We start from the raw sequence: 12,925 nt of genomic DNA, 5'->3' as shown, positions 1-12,925 counted from the left end.
ATACGTTTAGTATGTTTATAAATTACTACCGTGTTTCAAAAAAACTTTCATTATTTTTGTTTTCCACATGATCCAGTCATAGATTTTGAAAATACCAGTTTCATTGAAGGGAAAAGTTGGGAAGAAGATCATTCGTCTGTCAGAAAATCGATGTCATTCATGACAATCGATTTGTAATCTTTGGCGTGGTTCGCGGGGGAGCGGGGAGTGAGCGAGCGAGACCGCAGATATAAAATCTATGAGTATGAGCAAGACAGTTGAATCGTAGCGGGGCAGAGGGGCATCGGTGTCTTTGAATCGGTTAGGGTTTCCCATCACTAAATTGCGGCTGTGACGTCACAGTAGGTGGTAAAAAGTCGGCACGCTTGGTTTCAATACAAATCGTGATATTTGCTTTATCTATGGTATATTTAAGTCTGTGCGCTAAACTAAGTTTCAAACAAACATGAAAAACAACGAAATATAGTTTGAGTTTAAATCGTTACGCCTTAACCGAAGCTCAAAAGTCAACACGCGTTGTCTAAAGAAAGCACTCAATCTCATCGAAATTAAGTACCTATAATTAATAAATTCCTGTAGAGGATTCACTTTAATAAACTAAAAATTCCTCATCCAATTATGACTGTTAATTGCAAGGAAAACTGCCTGCAATATTAAAACAAAGCAAATCAAACCTTAATACTATTAACTGAAGGTCCAGAGTCGGGAGTGAGGACAATTGCTTTCGATTGTCGCGGTTTTCCGCTTGAGGAAAAGAAGAAATATAATTGCTATGCAATTAAATAATGTGAATTATCATTACGTAATAGAACGAGATATGTATTTTTAGATACATGTGTTGAAAATGTAATAGACAAGAATTTAGCTAACCCACTCGTACCATCGGCATCGTCCACAAAATTGGCTCATTAACAGAAGCGGATTGGAAGACATGACGATGTTCCATCAAAGATATTTGTCAGATATAAGGAATTGAGTCTAAAGTTTACTGTCGAGGCTTCCATCCTCCGTGCTGACCGGACATCAACTGACTGATTGACATACATATCTATTTGTAATGACCGACATCAAGTACATGACAGCTTAGACAGTATACGATAGACAGCTGTACGACTCCATGAGGTGTTCCTAGGCGGTTAACCAACCAGGTGTTGACCTCGCCCGGCGTTGCTTAACTTAGGTGATCGGACGAGAACCGGTGTATTCAACGTAAACGACAGACTTAACATTACATATACATACATTACATTCGCAGACGAAGGAAGATAAAGGGTCGCAGAACTGTCCTGCTTCTTTTCGTTTGCATAGCAAGGTACCCGAACAATGCGCAGCGACTCATGACACAGCTGACATACTCGAGTCATTAAGACTGCAACGGGCGCAACTGATCTTAAATAAATCTTAAAGCATCGAAATAAGGCCTACATTTGATCACTCAAAGCAGAAAGGGCTGCTCGTGCAACGGTACAGTTGAAGAAAGATAATTGAGCACAAATACACCTTATCGCATTACATTAAGGTTGAAATTTGATAATTAAAGGCGCTAAGGGCTGCTCGTGCGATAACACAGATGAAGAAACATAATTAGGTAAGTACAAATAAAATAAACCTTATCTCATTAAAACAAGGTTTATACTTCATTATTTCGACGTGCTAGCGATGGTATCGTCAATCGTGCGCCGTCGTGGTGAGAACCATACAACAACGACGTTCGCATATTAACTTTATTCTCATGCATAATATTAAAAGAAAACGTATTTCTAATTACCTTATGCAACGGTTCCTTGCTATCTTGCTTAATCGTTGATCCTTGTAGGGGACTTTCTCTTGTTTACATCACTCGAAGCATTATCATATTATTAATATGTCGATAATATAATGTTTATCTAAATGGTGATACAAATACAAAACGTGCAATAACCGATTATTTTAATGAGCTCTATATAAATGCATCCGTAGGTATATCGAGAAACCTTCAACGAAGGTATGAGGCATTTCGATGGTTGCTCTTGAAAATGGAAAGGATGGCATTGGCACACTTTGTTTCGGGCGACTCATCTCAACATCTCCAGTAGGTCTAACAAAAACGCTACTCTACCGAAAGGCCAAGAATTTGAAACGAAGCTCTTTACAGAATTGTTCAGTGTACACAAGTTCTGAATATTAAGGAATCCCTGCTTGCCAAACATCTCAGCGCTCGGCGCGTACTCCCTATCGCTTCCTCAGCTAGAAAATGCACGGAACTTGTGCTCTAACTGCAGATTAAAAGAGATCCATACTTCAATTGTTGATAGTGATAAGTAGCTAACTGTTCTTACTGCCTGCCAGAACTACGATGAAACAGACACCTGCTCGGAAATTTATTTCGTCGAAAAACTGCCTCAGTTAACTTCAATGATAACGGTAACCCGTTGATGCAACACGACAAATACTGTGACGAGTGACGACATAATAAATGGTGTGAAGACAGACGCCGACAGAATCAGATAGCGCCTACGCTTTGAGACGTTATCTGCCGGGATCGCAACACAACCGCAGAACAGATAAAACTAATAATATATCACGCAGACATCACTCTCGTTTGTTTATTACATCGTAAAATAAATAATAGTAGCTTTTTGAAGCTAGAAAAGGTGTAACGACTTTGTTAACATCTAAAAGTTTGAAATACTAAACCAACGACGGGATAGATAGATAGAATACTCTTTATTGGGACACCTTTGTAAAAAGATACAAAATAAAAGAACAGTTGATTAAATGTAGAGGCAGACAACAGGCGGCCTTATCGCTAAAGAGTGATCTTTTCCAGACAACCTTTTGGTAGCCGAAACAGAGAAATAATCGAAAAAGTAGGACGACGTCAACGACGGGATTTTAGACTTCCGTAGCCAAAATGGAATCCCTATAGTTTCGTCATGTCCATCTGTCCGTAAGCCACAGCCATTTAACAGACAATTATTAGCCGCTACTTTATTTAAGAATGCCCGTTACGCACTTGGCCCATTTTTAGTATAGAATAAAAAATTTCAAGTCATAATGTGGTGTATGCCAAGTTGCCAACTGTTCCATAAACACCAATCATGAAAATGGACTGCGTATTCTCCAGGGCATGGTATAACATACAACACGAACATGCTACTATGGCCTTTTTACACTGCCCTTCTTGTAGTTGACTAAAAAAATTAAAGCACACGACAGTTCTTCGTTTGAAATTAAACACGCGCGGGCAATATGAAATTGCCAATATTATGGTAAGGTCAAAACGTTCACCTTGTAAACTCGCCACTTTCACTAATTCGACACGCTCGCTTGAGGTCGCATTGTTGTTTTACAATAACATCACCAGTTGTAATTGGACGGCTAAAACATGTCCTATTTAAATATAAACGAGTCGCGGAAAAACATTTAAATATGCGTTTGAGATAATTGCTCTGACATAAGGACAGGCGAACATGACGATTCTAAGGGGGTAGGAACCCTAAAAACGTTAAAAATCAAACGAATAGCATTCGAAAAATAGCCGTAAAAAAAACCAGAGTTACTTCATTAGCTGAAGGGAAAATGCTTAACTGTCTGAAAATTAAGCAAGCTGGCGGCAATCGAGGTTTATGGACGTCAACTACGACCAATCAAACAACCTCCTCAGACGACGGAAACAGCCAGTCATCAAACTTTGCCAACGGAACTATAGTATCGAGATATCTGTGACCTTGGTCATGAGTCACGCTGACTCGATTAGGCTCGGAGCATTGACTCATTCAATAATGAGATTAGCTATTCATGCTAATAACCACGAATATTTCAGCTATTGTAATTGGGAGTTCGTTTTGCGAACTCTACGATAGATTTAGATATCTGCCTAGGCACAACGGGCCTATTGCCGGAAAATAGTATGAAGACCAATGTAGAGAAGACCACCTATCAGGTGAGACTGGCTACATGTTTTTCCGTCGCTTCCGACTAACGTTTGTACGCATACTCCAAGTTTGCGGAGGTCGGTAGAGCAGGAGTGAAGCTCTCCCTTTCGGATGTTTCTGTACGATGTACATATACAAATACTAGAGTTAATGCCCTATAAAGTGTCTTCCCAGAAATAAATTGTACATTGCCGGTCTTCGCCACATTTCGGATTGCGTTATACTCAAAGAACGATATATACGAGGGGTATTCAAAATATTCTCGGTATGAGAATGAAAACAAACAAGTACGAAAAGTTTGATATTTTTATTTTTCAATATACTCCCCCCCCTATGTTCATACACTTAAAAGATCGATCAATTATTTTTATTAATCCTGCATAAAAATATTTTTTATCTTTGGTGTAAAAATGCTCCTCCACTGCCGCCTTCAATGCTTCATCATCGGAAAATTTATTTCCACGCAGATCCTTTTTAAGATTGGGGAACAAAAAGAAGTCGCTGGGGGCTAAGTCCGGACTATACGGTGGGTGAGTAACAGTTTCAAACCCACATTCAACAATAGCTGCCTTGGCAATATGAGCAGTATGGACGGGGGCGTTGTCATGCAGAAGCATAACACCTTTGGTTAACTTTCCTCGCCTCTTTTCTTTGATTGCATCCTTTAATTGACGTAGAATGTTAGCGTAGTACTGTCCTGTGATATTTACACCTTTTTCTTTATAATCGATCTGTAATACTCCTTCACAATCCCAAAATATCGTGGCCATGACCTTGCCAGCTGAAGGGATGACCTTGAACTTCTTGGGATGAGCTGAACCCTTAATGTGCCACTGCATGGACTCTTGTTTACTCTCTGGGTCATAATGATGAACCCAGGTTTCATCTCCAGTAACTATTCTTTGCAGCACCTTATCAGGATTTTCACCGCACAGGTCAATAAAATCGGAACAACAAGCTACACGCATGTCTTTTTGAAGCCGAGTCAGCATTCGCAGAACCCATCTTGCACTTACTTTTGACATATTAAGATGGTCATGTATAATATCATGTACGGTACCAATAGAGAGATTGGTTACTTGTGCTATAGATTTTACCTTCACTCGACCATCTTCCAATATAAGTTTTTCCACTTTATCAATATTTTCTTGTGAAGTAGCTACTACAGGCCGGCCAGGTCTAGGGTCGTCTTCAACACTCTCCCTTCCACGTTTAAACTCGCTTGACCACTTTTGAATGGTAGATAAAGAAGGAGCAGACTCACGGTAAACACAATCCATTTCCTCTTTTATGGTTTTTTGATTTTTACCCTGTTTTGTCAAGAATTTTATCACGCATCGATGTTCTAATTTAGTTAACATTGTCAATTCCCACATGATGTTCATGTTTGTTCAGCAATTGCAGAAAAACAAAAGAACATCTCGCTTCGAATTATACTTTTTTTTAATGTCAATGAATAAACCTTAGCGGCCAGTAACGAAAGAAATTTTAGAAGAGGTTGTAAGATATCAATACCGAGAATATTTTGAACGCCCCTCGTACATTGTTAGTGTGACGCGATGGTTACGGGCGTTAATGCATTGTGTGAAACTTTCGGTCACGACATTTCAGAGTTTTCACTTTTTCTTTGCCTGTTTTGTTAGTGAGAGAATGCGTCACACGGTCACAACTATGGTTTAACAAAACAAATGCCTTGTACACACAATTAAGTAGACGTTCTTGTGAGGAGAGACGTTTCTAAAAAGCTACATTTACATTGCATTAAAACTAGGTATCTATTTGTAATTTTAGTTGCCTTAGAATTGAATTTAGTATTAATGGAAACTTTAAAGCAACAATATATTTTATAAACCTGTTAGCGCTTATAGATACGGCAACATATGCTAAAAATATGTCTTTAACGCCTATCGATTTTTCTAGCAAACCTAACAGCTAGTTAATCACATTTGCCAACGAGCGTACGAATATAGCTTTTTAAAATCCAGCTTAACTCAGACCTTCATTTGCATATATTTTCTATAAACCTAGGAGCCATATTAAAGACGAACGTTGATAGTCATATTTAACAAAATGTCTGGCGAATAGATCAAAACCTTCACCTAGCGGCGATTACCTATGATCGATATTCGCGTGATGCACTGCAGTTATAGTTCGGAATTACGAAAATATGTTTAATAGTTACAGTAATCGAATGAGGAAATGTTCACTTTCGTGTGCAAATATTGAATTAATTTAATTAGATTTACCACGAAACGTTATCGGCAATCGGTAGTTTTTTGCTGTTTATTATTTTGTGTATGTTAATTACATTTGCGATGTTAATATGTACAATTAACATTCTGCAACTCTTAGAAAAAACTTCTACATACATCTAGAATTTTAAATGTTTTAGTTTAATAGCTGTAAACGTAAATAAAGTTTGTTTTATCAGACTCTTTAAAGCTTAAATGATAGTATACGTAATCGATACAGTTTGAATATTAAATACCTACACACAAGATTGTAGCAGAAGTTTTACCAAAGGCCCCAAAGGGAATTCTTTAAAATTGTAGTGCCCAATGGAAGATTGAAGTGGTCAAGTGATAAACTAGCAGATATGTAAGAAAATCTAGTTATGAATTTTGATAGATCATATGAGCAACGTTTTACTACTGTTCCGCTTGAAAACAAATAAGTTTAGGTACGCCTTCCTTATAACATAGTGATGTTAAGCCAATTTCAGGCATCTTTACGACCATTGAACAAGTCAATATTGAACAAGCGATTATAGCGTGGTATGCGCTATAATCGCTACAAAGAATTGCAGAATTACATTTAGGACCATTATGTGACGTGCTCATTGACGCAGACCATGATTCATGCCGGAGAGTGGATGACAGACCCAACAGACACTGAAGACATGTCATGATTGCATTAGTCGTGTGATAAAAAACGAGACAAAACATCGTCAAAAAGTCAACGTCTTCATCTTGTCATACGTAATCATCTAAAGCAGGGGCTCTCCAAGTTGCTTGTAGACTGATTTATCGATGCCGGATCGGTTTAAGCAGGCCTGAATAAAAAAACTAAATTTCCTTGTCGTAAGAGCGATGAAAACACCATTTCGTTTGAGATCTAAAAACGCTATAATGTAAGACATCGGCTGGTAAAGTGTGAAGTTTGAAGTATGGATTGGCATCCACTCAAGCCAATTCGGCATCCGAGAAGTGTGGTAACACTGGTAACCTTAGTCAGAGTGTGGTTAGCAAGATTTCCTTTTGTTACCAATTACGTGCAAAATCTAAAGAACTCTAAACGTACCCCGCATTTGGAGGCGCAAGCTCCCATGTTGTCGTAGACCCCGAAGTAGTCCGTGAACTTGGCGGCCTCCGAGGACTTCTGAGGGCTCTGCAACAGTTCAGTCTTCGGTCACGTGTGGCCAACGGACAACGGTGGTCACTATACACTGTACTTGTGCTTTTCTGTGGTCTCTGTTTTATGCGAAATCCAGCAAAAAATAAAAGATTCAGATATAAGGATTTTTTTTCGTGGACATAATCGTATGCATGTCGCTTGGCATGCCATACCAATATCTATTCAAGAATCTCAAAAATCAGCTGAACATGTAGAAGGCAAGAACTACTCTTCTGAGTGACTTGACTTACATACGTAAATAAAATGTTCCATTTAGGAAGGGCCCCAACCACAGATTATTGTATTCCGTGGCCCTGACCCTTACTATCTTCATGTAGGTACTTTTCAAAAATGCGCATTTGCTATATCTGACCTTACGTACTATTTTGCAAAAATATATTGTTACTTTAATCTCAGGTTATTAGAGTTTCACATCAAACGCAATGTTGTCTGACACATCTTTGAAACAATGACAAGAATCCTAACAAAAATCTCATTGAAAACGTACTTATGGTATTTTATTTTCTCTCGAATCTGACGAATAAAATCGACAATTAAATAAAAATCGGCCCACATGGTTTTATTTTTTTGGGTTAGTATATTTCGGTATCAGCTATGGAGAATTTTTCTCTGCGGGTTACTTTGAAAGCGTTACTCTCGGGTTACTCTATGCCTCTTACTTTTTTGGAGTCGAAATAGTAAATACAAAAATATATAGCGAGAAACAGCATGTGGAAATTTTATGAAATACGTACGATCTCCTGATCAGCTCAGGAAATCCTTCAAGCATTACAAAACAAAAATGATTACAATCTTATCTAGATTCCGATAAGAAATCGTAGTTGCATGTAATACAATTTCATAATAAAATTCTATAGGCTTGCTTACTGAAGCGCGACGCGAACAGAACTCAAATGCTGTCTTATCATCACTATCTGAACGAATCGCCTCATGAAGATCAGCATAAGTATGAACTATACAGTCTACAACAATGTTGGACTGAACAGCTCAGTTTTAAGATGCTCTCGTTTAAAAGACTTTTTCGAGTGTTGTTAATTCGGCAATCGATGCTTTTCTGATGATTTCATTAATACATACTTTGCCATTCGCTTTAACGATTGAACCGCCAAAGACGTCAATTGATGCGTGCGGCTATAGCTCAATATCAACCGTGCATTCCGACAGGGTCCACCGTATGGCCGCGCACGAAGGCGGGTTAAGAACTTTTACTTAAATAAAGGTGCAAGGAAAACCATCGCTGTTAAAATACTGTGTTATTTAGGCTATGAGATATGTGTGAAAACAACGCGTCTTGGCAACCGTTGTAAACATTCAGTCTTTTATAGAAAGAACAAGAGTATCAATAGAAAAGGGAACTCAGTTTTCTTATACAAGTTTGAAAGAATTCAAGCTTAGACGTAATAACACTAATAACCGAGCCTCAAAGGCAGCCGTCTATGTTTAGAAATCCAAAGAATCAAATAAAGTAACTAAATGAAACCACACTGATACTGGCTTGCGGTGATGAACTCTAGACGCTATGGGAATATTCTGAAAAGTGGAAAGTTTAACGACTGCCCTGGGAACTGTTGACTGGAGAAACCTCGCAGCTGTGAGAACCTCTTTGTATCCTCCCAGTTACGACATATTTGACATGTTTGTAAACTAGACCAGTGGCAGTTGAAATGAACTAACGAGTGTAAAATTAGCATGCCATGCTACTGAGGATGACAGTAAGGAAAACCACTCTAATCGTGGGAACTTAGTTTGTGGTAAACCACTGATAAAAAAGCTTGTTGCATTCGTATGAAGTCTAAATCTAAATAATACTAACATGAAAAGGTCTGATGATGATGATGAAGATGATGATGATCTAACAATGAAAAGATCTAACACAAATTCGCAAGTATATTGTTAGAGATCCAAAGAACAACAAATTTGCTGTGAAGTGAATGATGTTTAATGTATTTTACTTAGGGCTTTAATATTGCGGACTGCGCGTTTGAACCCTAAAGGGGCCCACTGATTAACAGTCCGCCGGATGGTATCGGCCTGTCAGTTAGAACAAATTTTTGACAGTGCCGAACAAGTGACAGGCCGATTCCGTCCGGCGGACTGTTAATCAGTGGGCCCCTTAAGTTTTAAGACCTTAAGTATGAAATGTCATTGGGTGTTTACATGGTCTCCAAAATACCACCAAATATCTCCAAGATACCAAGAGTTTTGAGTATTTTGGCGCACCTGATTGTCGTTTCTCAAATAAAGCAGACCAATAAATCTACGATTTGCCCCAGGACGTTTCACGGTACGCTACAGATGTATATTGCTCAGTATAACGACCCGCCGTTTCGTTACTATCACTGCATTTACAAACACATCTAATCGCGATATCTCGGCAATCATCATTACATCGGCATCGCATGTGAGCACGTAACATATAATTGAATGACTAAACGACGAAGACGTTGACATTTACACTCGGCTGGCTGAGAGAGAGAAACGGAACGCACACGTAAGAAATTAAGTATTAAATGTGACTGATGTGACTTACTGACGATTGTCAGTGCGCCTTTTTTATGGAGATATAGGAGGCAAACGTGTAATACCAGAGGGGTTGCAAGTTGTTAACCTTTAAGATGGGAGTACGCTCTTTTCTTGAAGATTTGAAAGTCATATCGGTCCCTGGCATGACAGTTCTTCCCACAAATCCACAATGATCAACAACCGATCATAACAAAGGCTTGGCCTTATCATCATACTTTTCTACTAACTAGCTGCTCCCGGCTTTACCCTTGTGGGACTCGGTCGGTGCCGGTGGTCGGCTCGGCCAAGGCGCTCACATATATCTGAACAAGTCTCTTTTGTCAAAGCGTGCGTGTCTAGATTTTTTAGCTCATGGCGACTGTACCTACGTATATATATATACCTATAGAACGACAAGTCTATTAAGCCGTCTGGGCTTCCCGAGAATGCGGGGAGTGCGTACTTATGTGCAAGAGAGATTCTTAGGCATTATATCATAATAATATAATCATATAGTTTTGTATCAGTACGTATGTACGTAATAAATATTAAAGTACATTGTTACACAAATTAACTAAGCTACGTCCCACAGTTACCTCAAGAAGGCTTGTGTACTTAAATACATCGTAAACACCCATATCTCAGGAACGAATATCTGTTATTGTACATGTAAAAACTCAAAAATGCGCGTTTCTTCAGAGATAAGACCTAGCTAGATAGATTTAACGCGCACGGAAACCCCCATTTGGTAAATTAATCGCTAAAACAGCTCTCTTCCAGACAACCTACGGTTGTATTGTGTGAACAAAAACGTTGACATTTCTAGTCGACTGAGTAGAGAAAACGATGTGGCGCGGTAAGAATAGCAATTGAGTCACTTTCATGAGGTTTATGGAAATGATGATAAGTACAAACAGCAACAATCTTAACTGTCCGCGGACTTGACGCACACGGCGCGGGGGGGGGGGGGGGCCCGTGCGTGCAGTCTGCGCCCTAATAGCAGCACTCTTAACTCTTAAGGTTCCGTCACACAGGCGCGTTTTCCATATAAAACGCTCACGCCCCGCCCGGAAAACGCGCCTGTGTGACGAAACCTTTATAAGTCGGGGCGTAAAGATGGCGTAAAGCCAGGAAATTCAAGGAAAACTAAAGGTATAGCGCGCTGCGCAACTTGCGACGGAAAACCGCGTTTTTATGCTTTTATGTATGTTCAGATCAAATCTGTTTAATCAAAGATGTATGCCACTTTCCTTGTAATATTTTTCTTTACTGCATAGCAATTGGTAAAATGATTACTTATCATTACAGAAAATCAGATATTGCCACTTGTACTTACATAAAATATTAATTTCTTATAGAAAATGAAAACATATTTGGTAGCTTCTTTGCTAATGGTACTTTTATAACTTGTAAACAAAAACATAAACACAAGGCAAGAGAGTGAAATCCGTGTACTAAACTGGTAATTACACTGCTATTCGTTGTGAAAGGCGATCAGCGCCCACCATTACGCGAATGCGATTAAACCTATTAATTAATTATTGAAGGTCGCATCAGTACGAAAATAGGTTTTAGAATCAAAACTAAAAAGAAACCTTTTTGCTATTCTTACAAATAAGAATAACTAACTTGCTCGGGACTTTGCCTGTGTAAAATGTTGATTTCAGTAATTGTAATTAAAACCCTTTAGTCTCACTTTTGTCTATTACAGGTTTCCTGCAGCTATTTAGTATTTACACAAGTACTAGACCCACAAATCTACACTTGCACTGCACTGGCAATATAAATTACAACTGAATTAAAACACTAAATGTGACGATGGACATTAATTAAGGCAAAATGCAGGGAACAATTAAACAAAGCGAGAAAAAGGTCAACATGGTCTTTGCACCATTGACATAAGAGTTAATTTTACCTGGCTGGATTCTATATACTGAACAAAGCATAGTTCGTAGCCTTGTGCCATATAATCATTATACATTATCCATCCTTTCTCATTAGCATATTTATGATGAACATCATAGATAATGCTTGATGAGTCAGTTTAAAATTAATGTAGTTTTAGAAGGGTCATGGGAATGACTTTACTTTAGATCTATACAGTGCACCTGCCATCAGATCTGAACGGCCAATATGTTGACAAATATCTGAACCAAGCTTTTATTATGAACATTCATCGGGGTTTTCGGTGCGGGAATGATTTCGTGCATTTATAACTTTGTTTATTGTAAAATAATTACCAAACTATGAATTAAACATAGGCAGTAAGGTCCAAATGTGCTTAGAAATGTTAAATTAGTATTGTTTTTTACAGTTTTTACCTGTTATTCGGCTAGTGTAAAACATTCCCGCACCGAAAACCACAATGTATGATTATGAAGATGTTAAAGTGCATGTTCAGATATTTATAGCACCTTGGCCACTCCAATATGTTTGATGGCGACTGTATTGGCAGCCAAATAGTTACTTTTGCTATTAATATATCATTGGTATCATTACTTTAGTAACAAGGCATTCGGACTAAAAATAAAATCAGAGTACCACAGAGAACCACACAGTGACACATAGCATTCCACATTTACGTTGACCGTCACCTCACCTTCTTGTCACACTCCTCCAGGAATGTGGTGGACAACTGGTATGCTAGCGCAGAGAACATGTCTGCACTCGCACTGTGTCTCCCGTCCGCAGGAGGCAGGCGAGAGCCGATAGTTCCATAACACTACACCACGCACACCAACGCGGTGCAACACGCCAAAACAAGGAAACACCTTGCTGGACTATTACACGACGCGAAAACCGGCAATTAACAGGAAAACTCCCTCGACAAGAGCGTGAATCACGGGCGATGACTCCGACGCCCTGTCCACGACCAAGCCACGATCGATCTAACTGCACAACGCGCCGGAGACGAGAAAATCGTAGCAATCTCACAAATCAGGCCGAGAAAAGTGCGCCGGCACGTGGGAACTGCAAGACAATGCACGAGAAACTGTGGGAGAGCGAGAGGCGTTGCCATCATAGTAAACAATCACGTCACTGACCCTAAACACGGAACGGCGATGAGCCTCCATATGTGCAACATTTACTGC

General features: G+C 39.1%; 1 protein-coding gene across 3 annotated transcripts in view; it reads right to left on the bottom strand.

Annotated features, from left to right (window-relative positions):
- LOC134652643 (ras-related protein Ral-a) overlaps nucleotides 1-12,925 on the bottom strand; it is a 29,105-nt gene that overhangs the window by 15,895 nt on the left and 285 nt on the right. The window contains exons 1-2 of one of the 3 annotated variants that reach the window (XM_063507801.1): nucleotides 12,433-12,915; nucleotides 7,218-7,304 (exon numbers count right to left, since the gene is read on the bottom strand). In XM_063507801.1, coding sequence (XP_063363871.1) covers nucleotides 7,218-7,304; nucleotides 12,433-12,492 — 147 coding nt within the window. In that variant the 5' untranslated portion in view covers nucleotides 12,493-12,915. Of the gene's footprint in view, nucleotides 1-7,217; nucleotides 7,305-12,432; nucleotides 12,916-12,925 lie in introns of those variants that run through there. The other 2 variants (XM_063507802.1, XM_063507803.1) reach the window with 2 other exon arrangements.

This window comes from Cydia amplana, chromosome 12, assembly GCF_948474715.1.
Source record: "Cydia amplana chromosome 12, ilCydAmpl1.1, whole genome shotgun sequence".
In the NCBI taxonomy this organism is placed as follows: domain Eukaryota; kingdom Metazoa; phylum Arthropoda; class Insecta; order Lepidoptera; family Tortricidae; genus Cydia; species Cydia amplana.
The sequence above is the reverse complement of the archived record's forward strand: the minus strand, read 5'-3'. Positions and strand labels throughout refer to the sequence as shown.